The 13,959-nt window shown below is 39.8% G+C and overlaps 1 protein-coding gene across 1 annotated transcript; it reads left to right on the forward strand.

Moving 5' to 3' along the window:
• The first annotated feature begins 6,031 nt into the window (after window positions 1-6,031).
• Window positions 6,032-12,587, forward strand: cgref1 (cell growth regulator with EF-hand domain 1). The gene is made up of 6 exons (XM_048974782.1): window positions 6,032-6,444; window positions 6,865-6,976; window positions 7,471-7,542; window positions 8,182-8,255; window positions 8,347-8,471; window positions 9,111-12,587. Exons 1-6 carry the CDS (start codon window positions 6,411-6,413, stop codon window positions 9,513-9,515), a joined length of 822 nt encoding a protein of 273 aa, XP_048830739.1. The 5' UTR covers window positions 6,032-6,410; the 3' UTR covers window positions 9,516-12,587.
• Window positions 12,588-13,959: the final 1,372 nt, after the last annotated feature.

Consider the following 13,959-nt stretch of genomic DNA (forward strand, 5'->3'; position numbering starts at 1 on the left):
CTATAATTGAACCCCGACAGCTAGTCTAGGTTGCATCTCTATATGACATGAAAGACTAATGTCTTTACCGGTAGCACACAGTTATGAGTACATTCAAAACAGAAGTAGAAACAGTTCCACAGTACAAGATAGTACAAGATAGGTGTATACTGTATTTTTTTACTGCAGTTTATTGAGTTGTACATAAAATCTGGACCCCCTTACAAAATGTCACCTCACCCTTCCCCCCACTCAAATTTTACATATAATTTTGCACATAGTTTTATGTATTCCAGGACCCCAATGGTATGGTAATGGTAGCAATGCTATGGTAGTAGTAGTATGGTAGTAATGCTGTGGTAGTGGTACTATGGTAGTAATACTATGGTATTGTGACATAAAATCAACTGCCTGAGATATCTTCCAAAATATCTCCCAAATTAATGCCCCCACCTCAACCCTGCTTCCAGAAAAACAGGAAAAACAAATGGAGAAATGTACCCAACAACAACAGAAATAGCCCCGGATGGTCTGCTAGTGCTGGGGTGGAGACCTCTCTGCAGTCTGAACCCACCTGGGTCCCTGAAGAAGGAGAATGTAGATGCTAACATTCCAGTCTCCATCCCTCAGAGAACTTCCTGGGATGGTGTGAAAACCTCCGTACTTACAGTAACTGTCCAGAGTTTGGACATGTGAAGCCGCCTTCAAAGGAGAATGATAGATAGTGTCACATCGCCTGGCCACCTGACCTCACCTGACCAGAGAGTGAAGGAGTGCGGCCAGTGAGTGCTCAGCACATTTGGAACCTCCTACAGGATAGCAGGGAAAGCACCCCGGGGGGCCACTTCATGAAACTGGTGTAGAGGAGACAGTAGGGTCAGACAGTCATTGGGGTTAAGGACTTTGTTCAAGGATCCAATGGTGAGATTACTTTGCCCATTACAGGATTTGAACCAGCAATCCTCTGAGATCCAACCCACAGAGCTGTCCCTCCCCCTAACAAATTTACTTTTTGTTTAATACTTTTTATTAAATACAGAAATAAACCATGTCCAAAGCTTATACTTGAGGAAAACCTGATGACAAAAGCACAACATCTATATATTTTTTTTATTGCATTTCAGCTTTATTAAATAAAATCATTGGATGGATTTTGGTAATATGAATTGTAAAAGTTGAGCAGATAAAAGTACCTACACAATTCTGCCATACTGAGAATGACACCTGCCTTGTTTTTATTATGATAAGTTCGCACATTTTTCCCTCAGATACGGCATTTAAAAATATAGCCTGCATTGTTCTTTCACAACAGACACAGACAAGTCTTGTGTATGAAAAGCTAGCTCTGAAAAGGCTGATGTATTTACTATCATGTGTTTATAACAGTTATTTAAATTATATTTTCAGCAGCACTATAAACTATTAATTGTAGGACTCCTTTGTAGTGTTAGTATACATTTTACTTGTTTAACGTGCCTTATTTAATCAGTTAGATTCATACAGTTGTAAGAAAATGGTACTGATAATATTTTTAAGAACTGGAATAAATTAAAATCATATGCCTAAGCAGGCTATGTGCAATGTAAATGAAAAGTATGATTCCTCAGTTATTAATTTTGAAATGTGCTGTTCATTTACTGACAGAAGCTGCAGTCACAGCTTGCTTTTGGTTCTAGGAGGTGTCACTCAGGCAGAAGCTTTTTATGGACCATGGAAGACTCAGCAGAAGGAGATTAGCCCTGACCGTTCAGGGCCAAGGACAGAGATGCATCAGCAGCAGAGCTGTGGATTGTGGCTAACTCACACTTACAGCCTGACAACCTGGTGTTAATGGGGACACAACCTTGTTCATTTGTGACATTCGGGTCCTTTTACTGTGAAAATAACCAAACTGAAGTGCCTTTAGCTCAGAGAATTAAAGCTGTAGTAATGGGGAATTCTGTAAAATTATCATTGTTACGATGAAATCCAGTACTGGACAACCCTTTAGGCAACATAGGCGGCCGCCTAGGGCATTTTCTGAGGGGGCCCCGACAGTGCCACCATCCCCCATCAACTTCACTCAGCAGGTGGGGGGGAGTTAGTGAAGTTGCCTAGGGCTCCACTTGAGCTTCAAGTGCACTGTTGAAAGTTTGCAAACCAGTATTTATACACATACATGTGTGGTATGGCAATGTAGCCAAGCTATGCCGATGAGGCATCAGGGTAGATCCTCGTGTTGAGATGCAAGGTGTCCCATCAACAAGCTGCTTTTAAATCTCTCTGTTTCCTTCACTACAGATATCATACATTTTATCTAGACAAACAGGCAGAATCGGAATCAGAATCCATTTATTTGCAAAGTCCAAAAACTATAAGGAATATGATTTGGTGCATATGGCTACATGAGGTATGCAGTTAAACATGCAAAATAAAAAAAAAACAGAATAAGACTGCAGGAGCATGTCTTCCCCGTCATGTGTAGCTGGCCCTCAGGTCTCCTCCCAAACGTAGCCCTGATGATCTACCCCTGCTTCTTCTTGTCTTTTGTTAGTCTTTGAATTTAAGTATCCATTTCTCTCATTAGTCCCAGCCCGATCATTAATGTCACTCATCCTGTCTGCCTGTGTCCTTCCCTGTACTAACATTCTCATTTTGCCTCCTTACAGTCTTGTTTGTTTCCCTGCTTCAGTTTTGTTCAAATAAAGCCCCTTTTTGTTCTCCTAATGCCCGAACTTTGGTTTTAAGCCACGACACTTTGAACAGGTTCTGTGTGTCAGCAGGTCAATGGGTAGTTCTAGGATAATGGGATGGAAAAAGTCTTTCATTCAAAGCTTAATTTTTTTCAATTCTAGCAATTCGTAACCGGACATCAAACGCTTGTCAATCTATATGCACAGTCAGCATCAGGCCTCCAGGCACAGCCAGGCATGATTTTATTTTTTTAATTCAGACAGTGTAAATGTTTTTGTCTGACCTTCAATATCCTCCAACGGGATTCAAGATTTAAAATAGCCACACATTATTCTTTCATGTAAGCATACCACCCCTTGAGCTAATAAATGTTACGATGACCTTTGCACCCCCCAACAGGACTCAGTTTACTAATGTTAAAAAAGGCTTAAATTAATGTAATACCTAGGTGTTTCTCAATATGTGTACTTGACCAAACTCATGTACCCATTTTATGTCATCTTCCATTGCTGAAAACCAGTTCCAGTACTCAAGAACAGAAGTACAGCGGATGGTAAAAAAAAATCTCTGGTTATCGTTCTTGCTCCGCCCCAAATATCAAGGATCCATCCGTTCCATCCTCGCCATATGAGACCAATCCCATAATTCATCATGCCCCCAAGTTCGTTCTTGAAAGACAGGTTAGCAAAACTGGTCTTGCCAAGACCACGAGTGCAATCTTTGCATTCTTGCTGTTGAGAAACACCCCTTGTCTAGCATTTATGGAAGTCAGTTATTGTTCTAGAACATTGAAGGAAATATGAAAGCAGTAAAAATTAAGAAATGCCATTCTTACTTTAAATAATACAAAAGAAATGTAAAATCAGCTTATTCTCACAAAGAGGTTTTTGTTGCTATATTTTGGCCAGATCATTACCTAAGCCAAACTTTCCCAACTCAGTCCCAGGGATCCCCATGTTAGCTCCCTCCCAGCTACCTACCCTGATGGGAGCAAAAACATGGACGGTCTGAGGGTTCCTATGGACCAGGTTGGGGGAAACTGCCCTTGACCAGAAACTGAATTTATGCTTCAGATGTCTGTTAGCAGGCATTTCTTTAAACATACTATTCTTTTCATTTTCCTGGTAGGGCAGAAATGCGCTGAACGTAGCTTGCAATTGCTGACTAGGCACCTGAAGTGTCCTTTCTAACAGCAATTAAAGATAGCTTGTCACCATAGCATGCTCTGTTTATTTATTTATACCCCAGTGAATGTCAGCACAATAATTCATTAGGCAATGTCTCCAGGCAAGTGTGTTTGAGCCCTCTCGCAGTCTAAACTGGTGCCTCTAATTTTATTCGTATGTGTTCCCATAATGCACTGGAGTCCTGAGTAGGGTGTTCCCTACATTGCTGTGCCTGTGCATGGAACATTGCAAAGTTGCAGTGCAATTCATAGTCAGGTCGTGTCCAGTGACTTTTGGTAGAATATGAGTGTCGTATTGGCAGGCACAGAGGAAGCAAGAGTAGGTAAGGTTCCAAATAAAAGGGGTTTTATTAAGGATTACAAACCAAACTGAAAACAAACCAGACTGTGATGGAGCCAAAACAGGGGCATCAAGGAAGGCAGGGATCACACATGCAAAACAGCAACATTAATGCCAGACCAAGGGAAGACAGGGAGACATGGTCCCAACAGGCGGAACTGGGAGGCACTTAAATACAGGACTAACAAGGGAGCAAACAGGAGGCAGCTGGGAGTGATTAACACAGGTCAGGAACGACAGGTAAAACTAAACAAGCACCAAGCGTGTTTCGTTATAGACATGGCAGGGAAGAGACAGGAGGATTAGGCAGATATGCTGGGTAGAACATGACAATGAGTGCAACATTTTTTAATGTATAAAAACATACTGCTTTCACCTTCATTTCAATATCAGTGTCAGAACCTGAAAATTAATATAACGGGACCTTGAAATGATTCAGTGATGCATGTCACAGTGAAAGATGAGGGTGCCCTGAGGTATTCTACAAAGAAGACCTTTTTCAGAATGATGAAAGGCCAACCAGATCTGTGATGTGGCATCACTGGGAACAGCATGACAGTCATCGCTCCTGTGTTTAGGGACAGGCTATGGACACACATCCCTTAACATTTCTTTCATATAACAGAATGGCTTCAGGAATTAATTGCCACAATTTGCCCCAGGATAGAATTAATTCCTATCTGGATTTTTGTACCAGAAAAGCAAAGATCTAGGGGTTATTTTAAAATGTTTCTGCATGACAATGCTGGTAGGTTTAATATGATTTATATTGCAAAGTTTCCAGGGATGAAAATTTATCAGATGAAATTTATCAGATTGAAATAAGGTGAGTCTCAATCATCATGATGATAAACCTTTATCTAATCTTATGTTTTATTTGATTTTCTGAAAACCTGATGACACAATAATGCAATATACCCTATAAATTCAGAAAAGTTATATAAATTTAGGAACCAAGCTTATGTGCATTCAATTTATCTTATATCTAAGTCTATTTTGACAAGAAAGATCTTAAAAGAAATTTCACTGTGAAAATTTCAAGCTTTTGAAAAATTAATCGGACAGGCATGCAACCCAACAGACATCACAGATTTACGATAAGCATCCGAGGGTACTTTAATAATGGTTGAAAATTAAACGTTACTTGGATTGACTACACTACAAATAAGGAAATATAATTAAACTAAGATAATACATCCAATAAAGATTAATAATAAACCTTTCACGGTTAACGGTAAACATTTTTAGGGTAGTATATTAAACCATTCCTAATCGTCTAATACGGGAGGCAAGGACCTGATTTTGGCTAACAAAAAGCGACCATGCAAAATATGCCTATAGCGCGCCCTCTGGTGTTACAATTGAGGAAGAACCTGGAAAAAAATTCATAGGTTAATGCATTTCAAAAGTAAAGACAGCAGTAAAACAACTCTTCCGTCCATACATCTTCTGTAACCGCTTGTCCCTTTCAGAGTCGCGGGGGGGTCCGCAGCCTATCCCGGAAGCAATGGGCACGAGGCAGGGAACAACCCAGGATGGGGGGCCAGCCCATCGCAGGCACACCTATGGGCAATTTAGCAACTCCAGTTAACTTCAGGATGTTTTTGGACTGTGGGGGAAACCGGAGGACCTGGAGGAAACCGCACGACGACATGGGGAGAACATGCAAACTGCACACACGGAACCTTGACGGAAAATGGAACGCAGATCCCGTCGGCTATGTTCTAAACCTCTTACAGTAAAAATAGAATAGCTCAAGAAATATATTGCAAAAAAAAATCTGCTTGAAGTAGATATTCAAAGGGTTATGCATTATTATGAATAACATTATAAATAATGTTATATTCTTCCTGTGGGTTTATTTGAAAACTTGCAGTGCAGCAGCGCCTGCTGGTGTCCTGGAAAAGGAGGTCGGAGCTCAAAGTGACACACGTCAGTCATCCCTGATGTCTCCAGCCGCTTTAAAGGGGGGACTTTGAAACGCCGACACGCCCTCTGAGCGCCTGCCAGATGCCTCGTCAGCGTCGGCTACGTGGCGCCGACAGCCGGTGAAAGGCGGGCCGGGAAAAGCCATCAGAAGCTGTGAAATGTATAGTGCCGGGAGGGGGGCGACACATTTGCACGATCCACGTGTACCCTGTCATTGATCACAACAGGGCAATACAGTACAGGACGCCGGATTCGCTAGCTTACTATTACTAGGTTTCCAGTGAATCGGAATAGATACTCACTATGAAGCAAGTTGATCGAGGACAGCGCACGACTGGTAAGGGTTTCTCACGCTAACTCTGTAAGATAGGCCTATATCACAAGCATTACGCTAAAGAGTATATTTAGTTTAGTTTTTTATATTGCAGTACCCGATAGGCCGTGATACCGTGATCGTTACTTAAAATAGCCTAGAGTATCCGCTGGACTACGGTACTCGATATCGGATTACAGTATCTAGCCTCCGGCCTGTGCTGAATTATAGATTATATATGTGTTGTTTTATCGTAAAAGAATGAAATCCCACAGTGATGACAGCATGACATCATCAGCAGCTACATGGTAATAATGAAAATGTGCATTTGATTCTTGTGTGCGGCTTGAGGGGAATGCCGGAAATATTGAATGTATTTGAGAAGGATCGGTTTAGATTCTTTGCGTAGATATACGGCGATGCTCTCCTTATGTCTGTCCGCAGGTTCTCCTGCGCGCTCCTGTTGTCGCGCGGACATGGCACTGGCGACAGTACTGTCCCTGTTCCTCCTGTCGGGACCGTGTCTGTCAGCGCCGCAGGTCCATGGCTCAGAAAGGTAGGCTCGTTTCCAGGATGGACAATCATGTAACAGCCTGTACGTGCGCATAAAACATGTTTAACATGGAGATTATTATTTTAAAAAGAAAATTATTTAGCCATTTATTATGCACTTGCTGTTTGTGATTATAAATTAAAGTTACTTTTGCTTACTGTACGGGCCACGAGCATAAGTGTGAGAAATGTGCAGCATAGCAAAAACGACTTAAGATACATTACATTTACTATTGCACATTTCTAATATTAGGCAGTATGTTATTTTATTAGTAACGATTTATCAAAAATAATCATAGGTTTGCTATGCCTATTTACTGCCTATAATAGCTAATAAGTACAGCAAAACGATGTGTTGATAATGAGTAACAATAAATCAACTATGGTATGTATAATCAGTATGAATTAATAGGTAAATAGCTTAAAATTATGTTTTACGTGATACATACAGATGCAAACAGCAATAGCAAACATTGTCCCACTTATTTGTTTCTTCAGGTCGGAGGTTGTCAAAGGGAGTCAACCTTTTACCATGGTTAACCCTTTTGGTGCTGGGGAGGATGTGAACAGGTGATTTGCACAGATTGGCAGCCGTGCAACTAAATACAGGACTGGTATATTATCAGGACAGTACATGGCATACTGAAAGGCACAGTGATGTGCGTGGGCTCAGGGACTATAGCCAGCAATGTGCATATTTGGTAGTGCTCTGCTGAATATTTTATAGGCATTGACTTGCAGGAATACAATTTGCAGAATTTACCATGTACCATTGTTGCACTTTCCATGAAATGTAACATTTGAACAAATATAAAAGCTATTATAATTAATAGAAATTTGTTTTGTTTGGACTAAGTATTAGTAAGCATTAGTACATATAATGTAAGTGCAAGGAGGAAGGACATTTTTCCCACTTGAGTGTTTTAGCTGAGGGTCACATTGTTTCACAGTGGCTTAGTGAGAGGATCTTCACAGGTCTTATCACTGCAAATGACCACCTTTTGGACTGTTATCTGAGACGTCCTCCTCCTTCTGTCCATAGTAGCTAACAGTGCCTGCCAGCAGAGGCTAAGTTCTCAGTCATGGTTGCTACAGCCTTATGAGGTTGTTGCTGATGCTGTAGCTGAAAGCCAAGCTTTCTACTGTGAATTATGGATTGAATGATAACCGGGGTGCTGTATGTATAATGATACTATTGACCTTCGGCAGTTTACGTCAAAGCTACATCAAGGGTAATTTGAAGGAAGGACAGATGAGTCCTGTGCTCGACACTTGGGAACAAGGTAAAATATCCATTCATCCATGCATCTTTCAGTCGTTTATCCAGGTCGGAGCAGGGACAAAGCATTGATTCTAACTTTGTTGTCTGCGCAGAGGTGTTCTTCCTCTTTTCCCTTCATGACTATGACAAAAGCGGGAAGATGGATGGGCTTGAGATGATGAAGTTACTCTCAGACTTCCTGTCTCACCATTCGCTGGGCCCACAGTCCGCTGATTCTGTGAGTGGCAGCTCATCGTGAGAGTGCGAGGATGCGAGATGAGCGACTCGCTGACCTATTTTAAACGGTTACATTGTGACACATCTGTGTGAATGTGAATAACACGGTTATATTTTGAACCGAATTTATATTATGAAGAATAGGATGAAACAGAATACGGTTCTGGAAAAAAGTTGCAAACCTTGATCCAAAGGCTTCATAATTTTCCATAGTGTATAGTTTCATAATTAAGGACTCAAATAAGCGTTTTCAGACGTTTTATTTTCAAGCTAGCTGGGTACTAAAGAACTGGCAAACTCTGTATTTGATAGAAATTAGATACATTGATTCTGAATGGGGAACATTTGCCCTTTTTATAATAGATACATATGGCGTGAGAGGTGTTGTGTGGCTCAGTGATGTAGGACGCTGTGTCTGTAATCAGAAGGTCGCCCTTTCAAATCCTGTGGTTGGCAGAATGATTTCACAGTTGTGTCCCTGAGCGTGGCCATTCACCCCCAGTTACTCTAGGATCGGCTGTCTTCTCAATTTCCGTCACTTTGGATAGTACTGTCTGCTGTAAGAAATGTATGCTATTACTTGACTATAATATATAAAGACTATAATCAAAGAATAAATGCATTGTTTTTCTTCTTTCAGGTTGTCTCCATGGTGGATTCTCTTCTACAGACTCAAGACTTAAATGAAGATGGTATGTTGGACCCCTCCGAGCTGCTCTCCCCACCCACAGAGCCCCAAAAATCCAAGCAGCAGGAAGCCGCAGACACAGCGGACGAGCCGAGTTCTGACAGCACAGCCGCTCACGACGTAGACAACGCTGCAGCTAAGGAGCAGGAGCAGGGAGACTCAGTGCCGGAACAGGAGGTGCAGGGAGAGCAGGATGGATGGCAGCAGGAACTGGATGTGGACAAACAGGAGGTGCAAGACCTACCGGAGGAAGCGGGGGAGGCACATGAAGAGCAGTTACAGGAGAGGCAAGATGAAGAACCTCAGAACCAAGTCAGAGAGCACGTTCCTGCTCACCAAGGACAGCCTGAGATATAACTTCCCAAAAAAAAGCCTGAGATACTCAGCCTTAAAAGGGGAAGTACAGACGTGACACTACGCCTGACTCGGAGAGAGAAGGGGCTGATTTCCGCCCAGCGAAGAATAAGCACGGTTTGTCTCCACGGCTGGCCATTTCTCCTAAAACAACTACAATTATTTGTTTACCTCACCCTGCAACTTACGATTATAATTATTGTAATTATAATTGTAATTGAAAAGCCAATTTGCAAAAGTCACTCTTTTTGATGTTTTTGAGATGAGACTGCCAATGACCTAAATTCAGGCTTCCACGTCATATGTTACAGTACTAGGACCCGAAACTTACTCAGTCCTTATGTAATCTAATGAAGAACGTCCATTAAATTTCCAAAACTCACTCAGTTCATCTTTTTGGACTTTTCTGACCCGATGTCCAACTTCCTCATTATATGTTATTCATGTAATGCAACGAAGAATTTTCCTTAAACATATCTCGTGAACAGAGTGAGTTTTAGAAATTTGCTCTTCAGATATACTGATTTCTACAGCTGGATATATAACCAAATACAATTTGAGTACATCCAATCCAGATACATTTTAGAAGGTATAATGACAGGGTTTAAATTTGTGACTTTGTTAAACAGAGCTGCTTAGGAATTCATAATATACATGGTCTTGTCCAACCAAACATATCAAATAACAGACCAACAGTCCCATGCTAACTAAATGTTTGGTAGCAGTTGGCTTGGTTTGTTGGTTGATAAGGGCCACACCCTATAACTTTGGGGTCAGAATGGGCTTTGAAAAAGTGAAGCAGAAGGTGAATTAAAAAAGGCTTAAAACAACCAAATTTTATATTTCACAATCTATTTTGTATTTGAAATTTTTTATCTGTCAGTCAAATTGGACAACACTAGTAATGCTAGATATCGATAGCATGATGATAAAATTATATAATATTGAACGTTAATTGAAAAATAGTATTCAGCTACTGAAAACATCATGTTTAAATGGAACTCCCCATTCAGAGTGTGACTGTTGAAGTGAATATTTTCATAGTTAAAGCATAGAAAACCTGTTTATGACCTTCTAAATACGATTTTTTAACATTATTAGACATGAAATAACACCCTTTAGTCACCATTAGTGTTATGATTGCTGGACACGGATTCAGGATCGAAGGGTTTATTTGGAATCACTCCAAATGCAGGACACACGAACATTTAACATCAAAATGTCAGTGACAGACTCTGACGTGGACTTAAATACACTGGACGAATCAAACTGACAGAAAACAGCTGGTCACAATTGGGGTTGCACGATTGGTTAATAAAGGGGCGTGGCACACAATAGGATCCTACAGACAGGTCATGACAATTACACTCGTATTACCCAATATATTAGACAAAATAAGAGAAAATCAGACATATTAGACGTTACAAATATCATATTATTATTATTGTACATTTAATTACGAAGATCAAAGATGCTTCCGATACACAGCGATGTACAATGTCTCGATCAACTTTTTGAATACACAGTTTTTGAATATACAAAACCCCGCGATAGAGTGAAGCCGCGAAAGTCGAAGCGCGAAGTGGCGAGGGACGACTGTACGCAAGTGGCAACCTATTGTGGTCACATAAAATGCAATCCAGTTCCGATTCTTCCCCAGTTTTTGCGGGTCTTTTCAGGGTCCTCCAATTTCGTCTAGCAGCCAAAAGCTACCATTCAGGTGAATATAAATTTCTGTTGGATCTGAATTTTTAATGTACCCTGCAGACACCCTGCAGTATGCTATGATACAACGTCACAAATTCAGGTGAAGTAGAAGCAAATATTTATATATAAATGTACATTATTGTTTAACAAAGTATGTAAAATTTGATATTCAACATTGGATATAACTCAACAGTACAATCAATATCCTCCTGAGATCCGGGGGTAAAAATGCTTCTAATATTCATGTGGCATGAATATTATATATATATTGGAGATATATAATATAATATTGGAGATATGAGCAGAAACATGTTTTGTACAGAGGACAAAATTCTCTGAAGATCTCTATCAATTCTTTTTGATAAATGTTAATTTTCTAGGTCTCTGATGATATTTGAAATTACTCTGTTAATATTACACAATGAACACTAGAGAACAAGAAAGCTACAGATCTGGACATGACAAATTGTGATACAGACTGTAAGCTGTTCAGTTACCTGTAAATGCACGTGCATAGTTAAAGTCCAGTGTGAACATTTCTGAAACGTAAATTTGCTACTAAACATGCCAGAAGTACAAATGAATTAGTTATTTAGCCAAATCCTTCTGGTAATTTTTGTCATAAACTAATTTTTTATTATCATACCTTACCTGACTGAACATCTCAGAATGATTGGCTGAAACATCTTCCATTCTTTATGAAAATGACAAATCAGAGGGAAGGGAGACCCGAATGAAAGCCTTCCTCTGTATTGACAATTCAAGGCGTAAAAGATATGACTGCTGTGTTTTATAGTATTTACAGTACTTTCGCCTAATGTTGTCAATGCAAATCAGGTTTCAGAATGATGTATTTAATTCTGCAGGATGTAAATGTAAAGCTAAGTAATTTTGAGAAACTTGATGTTTGGTAAATTGTTATGCAATGCGATTAACTGTCAACAGGCGGAGTACTACTCATTTGTCCCAACTTCATAACCATTTTTACAAATATTTACTTCTCGTTTATTTATCCTGAATGAAATGTCCATTGATTTAAAAAAAATCAATTATTTATGTTGATTCCTTTGTTTTTTTCTCATTTCGTGTTTCTGTCACCTAGAATTCTTGGATAAGCTTTTTTTATGCCTTAATGTTTACAACCCTGAACCACACCTTATTTCCTAGTGACTTTAAGTGGTTATTCTGATCATTGTGCTATGATTCCTTTGAGCGACTTCTCTTTTTCAGCTAAAAATAGCTACGCAGGAACATTCTCCTTGTCTACATAGGCCTGTGACATCAGTGATATGCAAAATACTGTGTATGGGGGTACAAGTCACAGTATAACTCCCCCAGAAACAATAAAACTTGAATTCTGCTGTGCAATGTGTACAATAATGATGATGATGATGATGATGATAATGATAGTACTTTATTGATCCCACAGTGGGGAAATTGCGTGTTAACACACAGCCCCATAATGTACAGAAACACGCATTTTCAAACTCATTTCAGTCAATAGGTCACTTTAGACCTAAACTAGCAGGGTAGACCAAGAAAATGTATAGTAGGGTTGTAACACATGAACAGCACATTTAACATTTGTTTTTGTTTATGTCTGTAAGAAGTAAAATAGTTGATCCAGAGGACAATGAAACTATGTTTACATATAGGTAACATTGTTGTCAGTCGTTTACGACTCTTTCCTTTAATTAGATACATTATAATATAGATTAATAGTGTGTGTCGATTGTCACGCCCAGGAGACGAGCGAGGGGCGATCGCAGCTTGGACGGCTCAGAGAGCGATCAAAAAGCAGGCAAGAGGCAGGATACGGGACGAAGGCAAAAGGACAGGGGTCCACTTGATTATGATTCCTACTGCCCAATAAGTCTTCTCTGTTGGTAAAGAGAATTAAACGTAATGCTGAGATACAGACGAGGTAAATGCAGACAAAAGTTTCATGCAATTTGGTCCCCGTTCATAGAATATTTTGAAAACGTAGTACTCACCTGAATATGGAAGGGTTTTTTTCTTTTTTCCAATTACTCTGTTATTGTTATGCCTGGGCAGGGGGGGGGGGGGGTGTTTTCGTTATTTCTTTGTGGCTTAATGTTGTAAAATTTGGAAAAACTCAAAATAAAGTTTAAAAAAGAAGAAGTAGAATAGTGAGGTATATTCTGAATGCTCAGATTAATAATAAATCAGATACAAATAATGAAGACTTCAATTCCTCTTGATGAATGTTCATTTTCTAGCGTATCAATGTTTTGATGGGTTATAGCTGCCCCGACAATTATAGAACAGTAATGGTACTTATCAAAACATAATTACCAAAATAATGTTAAACTGTGACAGTGCAAGTAAACATAACTTCACCTGCTTGTGATCTGTTACAGTAAGTTAGCCAAATATCTGCCATTCAGTGCAGTTTACGTAAAATTGTAACACCCTGTGTCAGTAATTGGATGGATGGTAGTGAGGGTTTTTTTTAATTGAATTTGAAATCACTTTGCAGGCTGCCTTTATCAAACAGATTCTGACTCACATTTGGCAGCCCAGATGTAAGAGACGGCTAATTGTTACAATACATTTAAACCTGGCTTAACTCCGTCTTGAAATATGCATGCAGTATGATATACAAACTGATAATTGCACTGGATACAACTGATAGCCTGACAGGAAAAGATGTAATCTCCAGTGCCATTTGTGATTATCATGGACATGACATCAAGGCGCAAGAGGAGCAGTTTGAAGA

This window comes from Brienomyrus brachyistius, chromosome 14, assembly GCF_023856365.1.
Source record: "Brienomyrus brachyistius isolate T26 chromosome 14, BBRACH_0.4, whole genome shotgun sequence".
In the NCBI taxonomy this organism is placed as follows: domain Eukaryota; kingdom Metazoa; phylum Chordata; class Actinopteri; order Osteoglossiformes; family Mormyridae; genus Brienomyrus; species Brienomyrus brachyistius.